The sequence below is a fragment of the Triticum aestivum genome, chromosome 1D (genome assembly GCF_018294505.1).
Source record: "Triticum aestivum cultivar Chinese Spring chromosome 1D, IWGSC CS RefSeq v2.1, whole genome shotgun sequence".
Classification (NCBI taxonomy): domain Eukaryota; kingdom Viridiplantae; phylum Streptophyta; class Magnoliopsida; order Poales; family Poaceae; genus Triticum; species Triticum aestivum.
This window is the reverse complement of record NC_057796.1, coordinates 252,342,652-252,355,484: the sequence shown is the minus strand read 5'-3', so window position 1 is coordinate 252,355,484 and position 12,833 is coordinate 252,342,652. Positions and strand designations below refer to the sequence as shown.

The following is a 12,833-nucleotide window of genomic DNA, read 5'->3' as shown; positions in this document are numbered from 1 at the left end:
ATGGCCGAACTCTGCTGAAGCGGCTCTTTAAAAGATTTGGCCGCGAGGGGTCGCTCCCAACACACAAAGGGAGGACTCGCCCCGCTAGCCGGAGACTTCGGAGGCGCGGTTACTGGACACTGGCATTGGAGACAAGTTAGGGGGCTACTTAGGGAGTCCCGGACTAGGGGGTCCTCGGGCTGCCGGCCTATCTCACATGGGCCGGACAGTCGGGCCGCACTACAGCTGCTAGAAGGCCGGACTATCGAGCGGCATCGTATCCAAATAGGAGATCTTTGGTGCCTTGGTGTGTTCTCCAAGTCAAGATAGGAGATTCAGCATGCTTATTCCCTTGTTGTAACCGACCATATGTAACCCTAGAACCTCTGGTGTCTATATAAACCAGAGGGTTTAGTTTGTAGAGGCTAGAACAAGAACCATCATTCTACTAGCCTAGGGTTTAGTTCATCTGATCTCGTGGTAGATCGACTCTGTAATCCTCATATACACAACAATATAATCAAGCAGGACGTAGGGTTTTACCTCTTAGAGAGGGCCCGAACCTGGGTAAACATCGTGTCCTTCGTCCCTTGTTCCCCATTGATCCCAGATCCACGGCTCGAGCCCCCCTACCCGAGATCCACCGGTTTTGACACCGACAAAGAGTATGCTGAAAAAGGTAAAACTGAATACAAATCTTACCATGAGTTTTTTCCTAATGTCGGACTTTGTCAAAGTATGCAACAATGGTATGTATGAATGATTAGTCAATCCAGTTTTATATTTGTCCAGAAACCACTCAATACGCTTAATAAACTTAATCGCATGCACAATGTTTTCTCAGTTTTTTGTTGTGCCAAACATAGTATCAACTATCCTCATAATTCGTTTGTGTGTAATATCTAGTTTGGTAAAAGCCACAATAATGTATATAAGCAAAATTAGTTACTTGTAGGACCTGGTTGCAAGTTAAGGAGAAATAGTAATGAATATCAAATTAGTACAAGTAGTAAATCATAGTTATAGTATGGGAACCTGGATGTAATAAAAAGGATAATTAAATGTTGTTATGTTTTAAAAAGCATACATAGATGAGTGAGGGGATCATTGGGAAGTTTTTTTTTTTTGAACCCTGACTGTAGAACGATTGTTCTACGGTATTTTCATTATATAAAGAAGTAAAAAAGTTACAAAATACAAAAATACAAATCAGTCTAGTACAGTCTCAGCCTACACCAGTTCTGGGAATCATAAAGATAATCATATTACAAAAATTGATCAGACCAGGACCTGAGCTTCTCTGCTTTGCCTTCTTTAGCCCTAAGTTGTGCATCCCATAAACCTTCTTTCAAATATAATTTCCATGTGCCTAGATGAGGAGTTGTTGTTCTGAAGATTTTGTCATTTCTGACTGACCAAATACTCCAACAACTCATAATGATGATGTCAAGAGCAATGTCCTTTGGTAAATGATTCGCAATGAGGAGTATTTCATCATATGTTGAGATGCCTCGAGTCCTCTCTGGAGTGATGATATCCCAGCATGAAAGAGCAAAAGGACGATTCCGGAACAGGTGAATCAATGTTTCTTCCAAAACATCAGAACATAGAACACAATGATAATCTAAGAGACCTCTGTTGATGTCAAATGAGAAAAGTTCTGGATACTTTTCCTCTAGTGGTTGTCCAGACTAGTTATCCGACCAAAAAAGAGTTGTGTCCCATTTGCCAGCTTGACATATAGTTTGACTTGTATAAAGGAAGTAGCTTAAGCAAAGCTTTCCACTAGAAAGATCCCACCATTTTATCTCCAGGCAGAGTATCTTGATAGTGAGTTTCCCAGATAATGTTGACCCATGGATTGTCTACTTTGAGGAACTTATGAAGAAATTTCATTAATAGAGCCTTGTTATGGGTAGTGATATCCAATATACCTAGTCCTCCATGGGATTTAGGTTTGCTGACTGTGTCCCATGCTACTAGGGCTGAACCTGTTTCTTGGGTACCATATTTCCTCCTAAAACAATTCTTCGGGTAGACACAAATCTGATTCACCATAGCCTTGGGTAGCACCAAGGAGTACATGAAATAAGCATGCATGCTGGAGAAAACTGATTTGATCAGAGTAATCTTGTCTTCAGTGGATAGCAAGGTGGAGCAGCTCAGCAGTCTATTTTTAATTCTTTTCATCATGGGGGTCATTAGGTATTTGGACAGAGATGGAACTATCATGCTTGCGAGCTAAAGTGAGGTGCATTTTCTTGTCAAAAATTTGATATATTAGGCCCAATTGCTCCCAATGAAGGAGGTTCGTTGTTGTTCATTCCTGAGCATTACGCCAAAAGTAAAGTCTTCTTTTGTTTAAAGCAAAGTTGTAACTTCAGTTATGCCAAATCTTGTAATGTCGGCCTTGTCTAAGAAATCGTTCCTTACAAAGTAGGGAATGACCTGAGAAAAATGAAGTGAAATAAAGATGTCCTCTTACAGAGAAATATTACGTGATTGTTTTTACATATGGTATGTTGCTCTATTGGTGAATTATAGTCTTTAGAAACAGGTTGCCCACTAGCCTCTAAGGTCATAACAGGTTGCCCACTAGAGAATTACCAACAGTTTCAATACAAAGTAAGCGTTCGACCTTGATTTGAACGATATTAAGCAGGATACATGGTAAGTTACCTCAATTTCATGTGTTGCTTTCACCTTCTTCTCGCCAAGGGTGAGTGGTGGAGACAACAACAGACAAACACCAACTTTAGCTACCATAGGTGCCGACGGTTGGAGCCGTCGACTTCTAGCGACCGGCGGCAGCAATGTCCGGTACGAGTAAGAACAGACTAGATCTAGAGAATGATGCTGAAAAGGAAGAACACAAGGGAAAAAGAGTAGGGATGAAGAAGTTGATGCATATGTGGAGCAAGTGGACTTGACACCACAGAAATAAATGTCTCGTAATTAGGAGCAACGATGTGCCGGGTGCGGCCAGAAAAAAGAGAAATATAAATTGAAGTACCAAACTACGAAACACGAAGGCGATACTGTGGTGATAACTTTCAGATAGCAAAACTTGGTATGTACAGAAGGCAAGTTTGAACGAACATGACTTAAAAGACAAATGTAAGTTCATTGAACAAAAACAGAAGGCAAGTTTCGTAGAACATAACTTGACAGAACAAGATCTACAAGGTTACGAGTAACTATAAAATAAAATGACACAAGAATCATTGCACTTGAAAAATAATGAATTTTTTTATGTTATTTGTAATGAGAAAATCTTAATGAAAGGAGTAGTATGTCCAAGATGGCATAATGTCACGTACGAATATAATTGCATTGCATAAAGGGTGTATAAATTTGTGCTGTGAAGAAGGATGACATGAACTTGCTATGAGACGGGTCAGGAAGGAACTAATGAATTGAAAACGGGAAGAGAAAGATAATTTAACAGAAGTAAGACGAATTGAGAAACAACAAGATAAAATGATTGGAATAAAGAACACAGATGACGCGAAAGAAAACAGTAAGGAAAGGTGATACCGAAACAGATGCACCGAGAAAGAAAATGGTGAACAATAACAATGAATGGGATAAGATTAAAAAAGAGAAACCGGTTTAAGAATAAAGAAATAATTGTACAGAACAATAAAATGGGGCCTACATACAGAACCGGGACGTAGAAGAACGGTTGGATAAAGTATTAGTACAAGCTAAAATTCATATTTTCTCGTATTGACATGGTCCAGAGTTTCCATCTCTTTTTTACTCAGTCCAAACAACTTTTCGGATTATGGAACAGATCAATGATTGTAGATGGATGCGCATGTGCCCCTACGAATTTCTATTTCTTGCTGGAAATCATCATTCTCGCGGCTTGGGCAATTTGGATCACAAGGAATGATTTTATTTTTTATGGCGTTGCTCCTAATCTTTATAGGTGCAGAAAAAAGTTCAAAAAGGAGATGCAATGGCTAACTCGTAGGGCGGCAAGGCAAACCTACGCCAATTTTGAAGATTGGGTGTTGCTTTCATATAACTTGTCTCTTTATATTTTATTTTCTACTAAAACAATGCCCGTGCGTTACAACGGAATATAAATATTCTAGTACACTACCTTATGATTTACCAGCCCATAATATATGGTTCTGTAAATAAATGTTCATCAAATTCCGCCCATGATTTACCTTATTTTTTGATCTGAAGTTTGGTAAATAAATTAAAGTGAAATTGGTTCAAAAGATAAGTAAATGAAGGTGATTGTTTGAGGTTGGACGAAGAGGTGGTGAAAAGAAAGGTGAAAAGGGAACTTTACATTCTTTTTAAGTAGTAGAGATAATTTAATTTTGTAACATTTATTTAAAAATTCTACAAAAATATGCACCGGAGTCCTGTTGTTTTTCAATCTGTAAATGATTGTATACAGACGATCGGTCGAGCGTTCGGCCAGTCGCCTTGCTTGCTTGCGGGTCCCACCCCTTATCTCTTCGTGTTTTCTTCCTCTCCCCATCCCCTCCTCCCTGGTACCGCATCTCCACCACCGTCGATTTGTTGCCATGGTTGGGCCCAACCTTTGTCCCCGTCATCCCCGACAAGCAACTCTCCGATCCCTCCTTCCTTCTATGGCTATCCACCATGGTACTATGACGAGTGCCCTGCAACGAGCATCCCTATCCCTCGTGCTTCAGAGAACAGTCGTGTTGCGGAGTCATCGGGTGTGGCGGTGAGGCCCATGGGCGCGGGGGGGGGGGGGGGGGGGGTCTTCTAAAAACTAGGCCATGTATGTTGCAGACTTGGCGTCGACAATGCTCGACAGCGGTGTATGCTAGAACCAGCATCAACAAATGCTGGAGCCATAGGACAGTGATGCTGGTAGACCCGAGGCCGCCATGTTGGTACCTCGGGGCAACAATGCTGGAAACAGCATCAGCGATGGTGGAACCCCACGACCGGAGATGACGGAACCGTATATGGTGGATGTTGTGACCGGAGATGGGAGATGCTGTGACCGTCACTATTGGAAGCGATGAAACTACTACCAACAATGCTTTTGCGAAGTACTACGAGGGAGGGGCGGCCGCAAACGCTACAAAGAGCTGCTAGGCTGCGCGGCGGCGAGCGGATGGTGCGACGGAGACCCGCAGGGGGACGGTGCTACAACCACCGATTGCGCTTGCTGCGACCACAGTCACTGCAACCACGTGCTGTTGAGACGATGACAACGATGAAATGGGCTACAACGGTAACCATGGATGCGGGAGTGGCGTCACGCCGAGGCCGACGAGCTTGGCCGATGTTGCAAGAATCCAGGGCGGGGCGGGTTTTGTTGCGGTGAGCGTGGGGCGGCTCGAACGAGAGGTCAATTGCGAGTGTGCGGCCACGTTTTGCGGAAGAAAGGGCATTGCGCGAAGAAGGAAGATAACTTATGCAAATCCAATGGCGGGACAGGCTGTAAACCAACGATCCGCGCGGCGAATTTCTGCCGGCGCCTAGCACGGGCCTTTTTATAGGACCCCGATAACACCCGAATGTTCGGGCTGTGAGGTGATCGATCCGAACGAGTCGTTCGGTTCGGCAGGGAAGTATCAGCGAACAGTTCGTTGCCATGTTCCAACAGCCCGAACCATCCACCTAATCCCTCGTTAGCTGGGCCTTTTGTTAGGCCTGCTGGCCCAAACTATTCCCTTTGCAAAAAAAAAATGCAGAAAAAACACGAAAACAGTGAAGAAAACCCAACGGAAAAAACTAAGAAAAAACTGTACAATAAAATGCCACAAAAATCTAGAAATTGCCATCAATTTTTATAATTGTTGAAGCTACTACACAGTACCTACATAAAATGAAAAACGCCATGATGGATGGCAACGAGCAAAAACTTCCATGATGTACAAAAATCGAAAAAGTTGTCGTGCAACAGGAAATAAATTGCCATGGTTTGTATGAAATTTTGAAATTTGTTCAAATATAAACTGTCATGGGCGCAAGAAAATTGCCATGGTTTGCACACCAAAAAATGCCATGATGCATAGAAAAAATTGCCGTGACCATAAAACTAAATTTGCCATAGTCGCATAAGAAAATAATTTTGACAAGATGCAAAAAGAAAGAAAAATTGCCATGGTCATAAAAACACGCATTGATACCAGAAGTAAATCTATAAGTTTGCCAAATGGTGGCCAAAAAGTGGTGTAAATTTTCCGTTTGTTTGAAATTTTCCGTGATGCATATTACCCCTTGCATTAACATGTGTTGAAAAAAGTGAAACATTATCACTAGTAAATAATTTTGGCACTGCCATGAGACATGGACCTAAAATTTTGCCATGATCTATAAATTCAAAATTGTCATGGCCAATTACTAAATTTACAATGATTAATGATTTTTTTCCATGCATAGCTAATGAAATTTGCCATGAATCGCAAACTTAAATTGCCATGGTCATTTACTAAAATTTCCCATCGTCTTGGCAATTAAAAAATAAAATTTGCCATGGCAATACATCAAACTGAAAATTGCCATGATCAATGAAATAAATTTGCCATGGGTAATGAATGAGAAACTAAAATTTGCCATGATCTATGTACTAAATTTGCCATGGTCAATTATTACCATGATCATGAATAAAATTTGCCATGATTCATTAACTAAATTCGCTATCATTCGTTAACTAAATTTGCCATGGTTGTTTGCTAATAATTACCATCATATTGGCAATAAAAGTAAATTTGCCATGGCAATATAAATGAATTTCTCATACTACAAAGTAAAAATTGCCATGTTCCTAAACCAATCATGTTATGCGGATAAAAACATATAATTATTGTGTGTTTATACAAAAACAAGTTTCAAAGTTTGCAATGATGTATGAGGCACACTTCTCATAGAAAAAAGTTGTCGTGCTACAAAGAAAAAATGCCATGGTTTGTACGAAATTGTCCAAATATAAATTGTTGTGGTCGCAAAAATTTGCCATGGTCTACAGACAAGAAAATGGAACTAAAATTATCCATGATATATAAACTAAATTTTCCATGGTTAATAACTAAACTTACCATGATGAAGTGAAAATTCTAGTTTCCATGGTTAATTAGTGAGAAACTACAATTTGCCATGATCTATGAACTAAATTTACCATGGTCAATTTATAAAAATTACTATGATCAACGAAAATAAATTTGCCATGATTCGTTAACTAAATTTGCCATCATTCGTTAACTAAATTTGCCATGGCTGTTTGCTAATAATTGCAATCATCTTGGCAATAAAAGTAAATTTGCCATGGCAATAAAATCAATGCTACAGCGTAAAAATTGCCATGTCACGAAGATACAAAAATCATACAATTATTGTGTGATTATACAAAAAAAACTTTGTCGTGCTACGGAAAAAATTGCCATGGCAAAAGTTGCCATGTGACAAAAAAGTAGTCAATGTGACTATTATCATGATTTGCAAAAGATATGGAAAAAAGCTATATTGTTATCTTTGTAAAGTTGCCATGATTTATGAAGATAACAATTGTCTAAATTTGCCATGCGACAAAAAAGTAGAAACATTTATGGAAGTTGCCATAATTTTGGAAAAAATTATCCTGACATTTCCATGTGACATTATTAAAAAGAAATCTTAAAACATTTGCCATGTGAGCATTGCATAGTTCCAATAAGAATTTGCCATGTGACATGAGCACTAGTCAGCATGAGCACTTTCCAAGGTGTGTTCTCCCGGGGGCAAAAATGTACGCGAAATGCCATGGGACATATTGTTGTGCTAATAATCAAGAATTTATTGAGTATACTTGAAACTACAAAAAAAACATATGGACAGGACGCTTGCGATCATAAACCATACAAAAAATGCCGAAATAGCTATAGAAATAAGTACTGATATAATTTGCCATGTGTTATTTTTAGCATGAACAAATACTAGGGTGGAAATGACAACTAAGGATGGACACTAAAAAATTGCATATCAAAATGCATCTACCCATTCTGGGCACTTGCCGACAAGAACGAGTAGCCTTTTTGCTTAGCTAGTGAATCGATCAAGATGCTGTGGAATCTGTGCAAAGAAACAGAAATCCTAGTTCACCTCCTGGTTGTGCATCAAGATCAAGATCCTGCGGAATCACCATGGAATTAGCGGCTAGGTGTGACTCGTTCAAACGAGAGATTCTTACGGCGGCGGCGGTGAGCAAGGGGTTAACGTACCGGCCGGAGAGAGTGGCAAAGCCGCGAAAAGGTTTTGACCAAGCCACCGCCGCAAGGTGAACGGAATACCTGGCTATGGGTGACTCCCGGCGAGCAGTTCCCCTTCGGCACATCGCAGGAAAGAAGACGGCGTCCACGTCGACGAGCAGCTCGGCTGCAAGCGGCAGGGCGTCGTCCACCTTCTGGTTGACCTCCACCACATGCCGACGCTGAAGCGCCGCGGCGGCGGACGGCGGCGGCGTCAGATCCGCTGCTGCTCTCTCCCTCCGCGCCACGCATCCTCGAGCGCCGCGACTTTCTCGAGCTGGCGCCATCGCCGAGATCCGTGGGCAGGCTGCCGCAACACCCTCGCCGGCGACCGCCGCCGCTATCCCCCTCTGCGCCCGCCTCTTAGACACGCCGCGTCGGAGACGGCTCTGCTCCTCCCCCTTCCGTGCCCAGCATCCTCGAGCGGCTCCGCTTTCTCGAACTACCGGCATGCCGCCGAGATCCACGGGCTGGCCGCCGCACACACCTTCGCCGGCGATCTGGTTGGGGCGGAATCGATTTGTGTGGTCGGGATGGAAGAGAAAAAGAGTGGACTAGTCTAGAAATGGATAGTGAAGTGGGCTGTCTCACCGCGAGAGAAAAAGGTTCGCGCCGATCCCTCGTCCTTGCGAACAGTTCACGACCGATGACGTGGCCACGAATTTACGTCAAAAATAGTGCGGGTGATCAGACGATGGATGAAGCGTTCGGAACCTGACGTTCGGGCGTTATTGTTTCCGTTTTTATAAAGGCCAGGTGTTGGCCCTAGACGGTTCTTATATATGCCGAGTCCTTCGTGTCACGTCCAGTTAAGGCTGACTAATTCAGTTGCTGTAATCATCTTGTAACCCAAGTTTTGCAACAGTTGCATGGATCTTTCATCAGACCTCTGTGCCCTCCTTTCTTTCCAAGCGCCATCGAGTCGATGTAAACAAGATTAAAATTGGAGACGGCGACCCAAAGCATATTTATCCACACGGCACGCCAGCACCAGTGAGAGCGGAAGCGGAGCAGCACTCAGACGCGCCATGGAGACATGGCGAATCTTCTTCGGCGTGATCCTCTTCGCCCTCCCGCTGACCCTCCTCCTTTTCCGCAGCGGTAAGACCGGCGGCGGCGCCCGGCGGCCCATCCCGCCTGGCCCGCCGTCCTTTCCGGTGCTGGGCAGTATGGTGTGGCTGACGAACTCGCCCGCCGACGGGGAGTCCCTCCTCCGGCGTCTGTTCGCGCGGTACGGTCCCATCGTGTCGCTGCGCGTGGGCTCCCGGCTCTCCATCTTCGTCGCCGACCGCCGCCTCGCGCACGCCGCCCTCGTCGAGCGCGGTGCCGCTCTGGCCGACCGCCCGACCCTCGCGTCCGTCAGGATCATGGGCGAGAACGACCACACCATCACGCGCGCCAGCTACGGGCCCGTGTGGCGCCTCCTCCGCCGCAACCTCGTCTCCGAGACGCTGCACCCGTCCCGCGTCCGACTCTTCGCGCCCGCGCGCTCCTGGGTGCGCCGCGTGCTCCTCGACAAGCTGCGGGACGAGTCGCCCTCCGGCGGGGCGGCCGTCGTGGAGACGTTCCAGTACGCCATGTTCTGCCTCCTCGTGCTCATGTGCTTCGGCGAGCGGCTCGACGAGCCCGCGGTGCGCGCGATCGCCGCCGCGCAGCGCGACCAGCTGCTCTACATCACCAGGAAAATGGCCGTCTTCGCCTTCTTTCCGTCGCTCACAAAGCACCTCTTCCGCGACCGCCTCCGGACCGCGCACGCCATGCGGCGGCGGCAGAAGGAGCTGCTCGTGCCGCTGATCAACGCGCGGCGGGAGTACAAGAGCCGCGGCGGCAAGCCCAGGAAAGAGACGACGTTCGAGCACTCGTACGTGGACACCCTTCTCGACATCAAGCTCCCCGAGGAGGGCGACCGCCCGCTCACCGACAGCGAGATGGTCATCCTCTGCTCCGAATTTCTCAACGCCGGGACCGACACCACCTCCACCGGGCTGCAGTGGATCATGGCCGAACTGGTCAAGAACCCAGAAATCCAGGAGAAGCTCTACGAGGAGATCAAAGCGACGACGGGAGGCGACCATGAAGAGGTCTCCGGGGACGACGTCCACAAGATGCCTTACCTCAAGGCGGTGGTTCTCGAAGGCCTCCGGAAGCACCCGCCGGGGCACTTCGTGCTGCCGCACAAGGCGGCGGAGGACATGGAGATCGGCGGTTACATGATACCCAAGGGCGCCACGGTGAACTTCATGGTCGCCGAGATGGGCCGGGACGAGCGGGAGTGGCAAAGGCCGTTAGAGTTCTCTCCGGAGCGGTTCCTGCCAGGAGGCGCGGGCGAAGCGGTGGACGTGACGGGCAACCGGGAGATCAAGATGATGCCGTTCGGCGTGGGGCGGAGGATCTGCGCCGGGCTGGGCATCGCCATGCTCCACCTGGAGTACTTCGTGGCCAACATGGTGAGGGAGTTCAAGTGGCAGGAGGTCGCCGGCGAGGAGGTGGACTTCGCCGAGAAGAACGAGTTCACCGTCGTCATGAAAAAGCCGCTGCGTCCACGCCTCGTGCCCCGTAGGTCTTAGAATAAAGGAACTTCAGCAACTGGCAGTCGTATCGGTTCGAACGATTATTCGCGCTTTCCTTTAATAACTCATGTTGGGAGTGAGTTGTTCCTAATTGATTCTCGATTAGAACATCTCGAATACAAGAAGATGTAAATTGAAAGATGTAAAACTAGGTGTTGTACCATTTACATCACCAGAAAATATATTATACATTTTGAAAAAAGATAACTCCAACCGTTGATATATATTTGTGACGTAAAACTTCAACTTCAATAGATGATGCATATGTGAAGATGACGGCCGCGAGGCTCTGTACAGCCGCTGTTCAGCCGCGTAATTTGAAATAAAAACATCCCGAAGTCCACAATTTTAAATTGTTACATAATTCATCAAATCCACAACATCAAATACAACAGAAATACAACAAACTTCTTGCACAATACAACAAACAAATAATGGATTAGGCGGTTCTTTTGCCATTCCACTTCCAGTACTCCTCCATCAAGTCTTTCTAAAAAATTTCATTTTACACCTTCATGGAAGGTCTGAATCGCTCCTCTTTTTCTCATTGACATTACAGGTATGCCCATGAGATCATAGAAGGTGCAAAGCAAATCTTGTCCATGCTCATTTTCAATGATTATATTATGCATGATCACGCAAGCAGTCATGATGTATCAAAAGTTTTTTGATCCTAGAATCTAAACGGTTCTTGCACAATAGCAAATTGGGATTGCAAAATACCAAATGCCCTCTCAATATTTTTCCTACCTATCCCTTGAGCAATGTGAAAGGAGAGTTCTTTCTTACCTTGAGGGGGGGGGGGTTGAATTGGCTTGACAAAAGTACTCCACCTCGAGTAGATCCCATCTGCATGGTAGTACCCATAGTTGTATGTATGACCATTTGCTTCAAAGGTCACCGGTGGAGCTTCTTCATTGGCTAACTTAGCAAAAAGATGTGACCGTCAAGCACATTGATGTCGCATCCTAAAATATGAATGCCAAATTTATGTTTCTTGATCGACAATGTCCTCAAGAATAATGGTGGCATCCTTCGAGCGTCCTTTGAACTGTCCATGCCATGCTTTAGGACAATTTTTCCACTTCCAGTGCATGCAACAATCGATGGACCCAAGCATACCTGGAAACCCACGGGCTTTGTTCATCTCCAGAAGACTCTGAGTGCCCTGAGCATTGGGCGCTCTCAAGTACTGTGGAGCAAACACTTCTACCATAGTCTTTGCAAATTGTTTGACATAGAAGATAGAAGTGCTCTCTGCCATCACCAAATTGTCATCAATAAAATCTACCGGAATACCATAGGCCATCATGTGCAAAGTGGCAGTGACCTTATGCTCAGTGCTATGTCCAATCAAACCGGCACGATTCCTTCTCTGCTGGAAGGGTCGATCATGCTACTTCACGACATTGCAAATGTGGATGAACAAATCTGTGGACATCTTGAACCCGCGCTGAAAGTACCTCTCTGGAAAAACGGGCGTATATCAAAATAGTTGCGCATCAACCTCTCATGCGCCTCAACCCATTCTCTCCAGATGAACTCACGGCCATACACGGAACCGCCGTGCTTCGACTTCTTTCTCTTATGCATCGCCACTAACATAGCAATGTCCTTTTCTTCGGTCTAATCAAATTCCTCATCCGTCGAGGAATCATCCACGAAGGAGGAGTCGCACGAGATCATCTACAATGTGGAATTCACCGTCAAACTACATCTTCAACCCTGATAAAAAAACCACCAAGTTTGCGCAATTTTTTACCTTGGGGGAATTTGCTCGAACATGTTGTGGGCGAGGTGGAAGCAATAGGCCGGCGGCGGGTCAGACAGTTGATGGGCGGTGGTTGGTGTGGGCGGCGGCTACAGGCGGTCGCGAAGCTGCAGGACAATAGCCTCGTGGCGAGGAGGCTCCATGCGCGGGCGGACGGCGTCGCACGGCTCCCCTAGCACCACCGGCGGGTCGCGGCTAGCAGAAGCACCAGGGTGTCCACGGCCACGCCGTCGATGGCATCATGGCAGTCGCGGCTCTGGCGGATCTCCGAATCGAATCGGC

The 12,833-nt window shown here is 45.6% G+C and overlaps 1 protein-coding gene and 1 long non-coding RNA gene across 3 annotated transcripts; one reads left to right on the top strand and one right to left on the bottom strand.

Annotated features, from left to right (window-relative positions):
• Positions 1–1,075: 1,075 nt before the first annotated feature.
• On the bottom strand, positions 1,076–8,908 carry LOC123181286 (uncharacterized). Of its 2 annotated transcripts, none has more exons than XR_006491616.1 (2): positions 8,184–8,908; positions 1,076–8,092 (listed from the first exon to the last, which is right to left on the bottom strand). It is a non-coding gene; the product is annotated as an uncharacterized lncRNA (long non-coding RNA). The 2 variants fall into 2 exon arrangements; XR_006491615.1 differs by having other exon boundaries at positions 8,253–8,908.
• A 101-nt stretch (positions 8,909–9,009) lies between these two features.
• LOC123181285 (cytochrome P450 89A2-like) lies at positions 9,010–11,020 on the top strand. The gene has a single exon (XM_044593543.1). It carries the CDS (start codon positions 9,239–9,241, stop codon positions 10,775–10,777), a length of 1,539 nt encoding a protein of 512 aa, XP_044449478.1. The 5' UTR covers positions 9,010–9,238; the 3' UTR covers positions 10,778–11,020.
• The last annotated feature ends 1,813 nt before the right edge of the window (positions 11,021–12,833 follow it).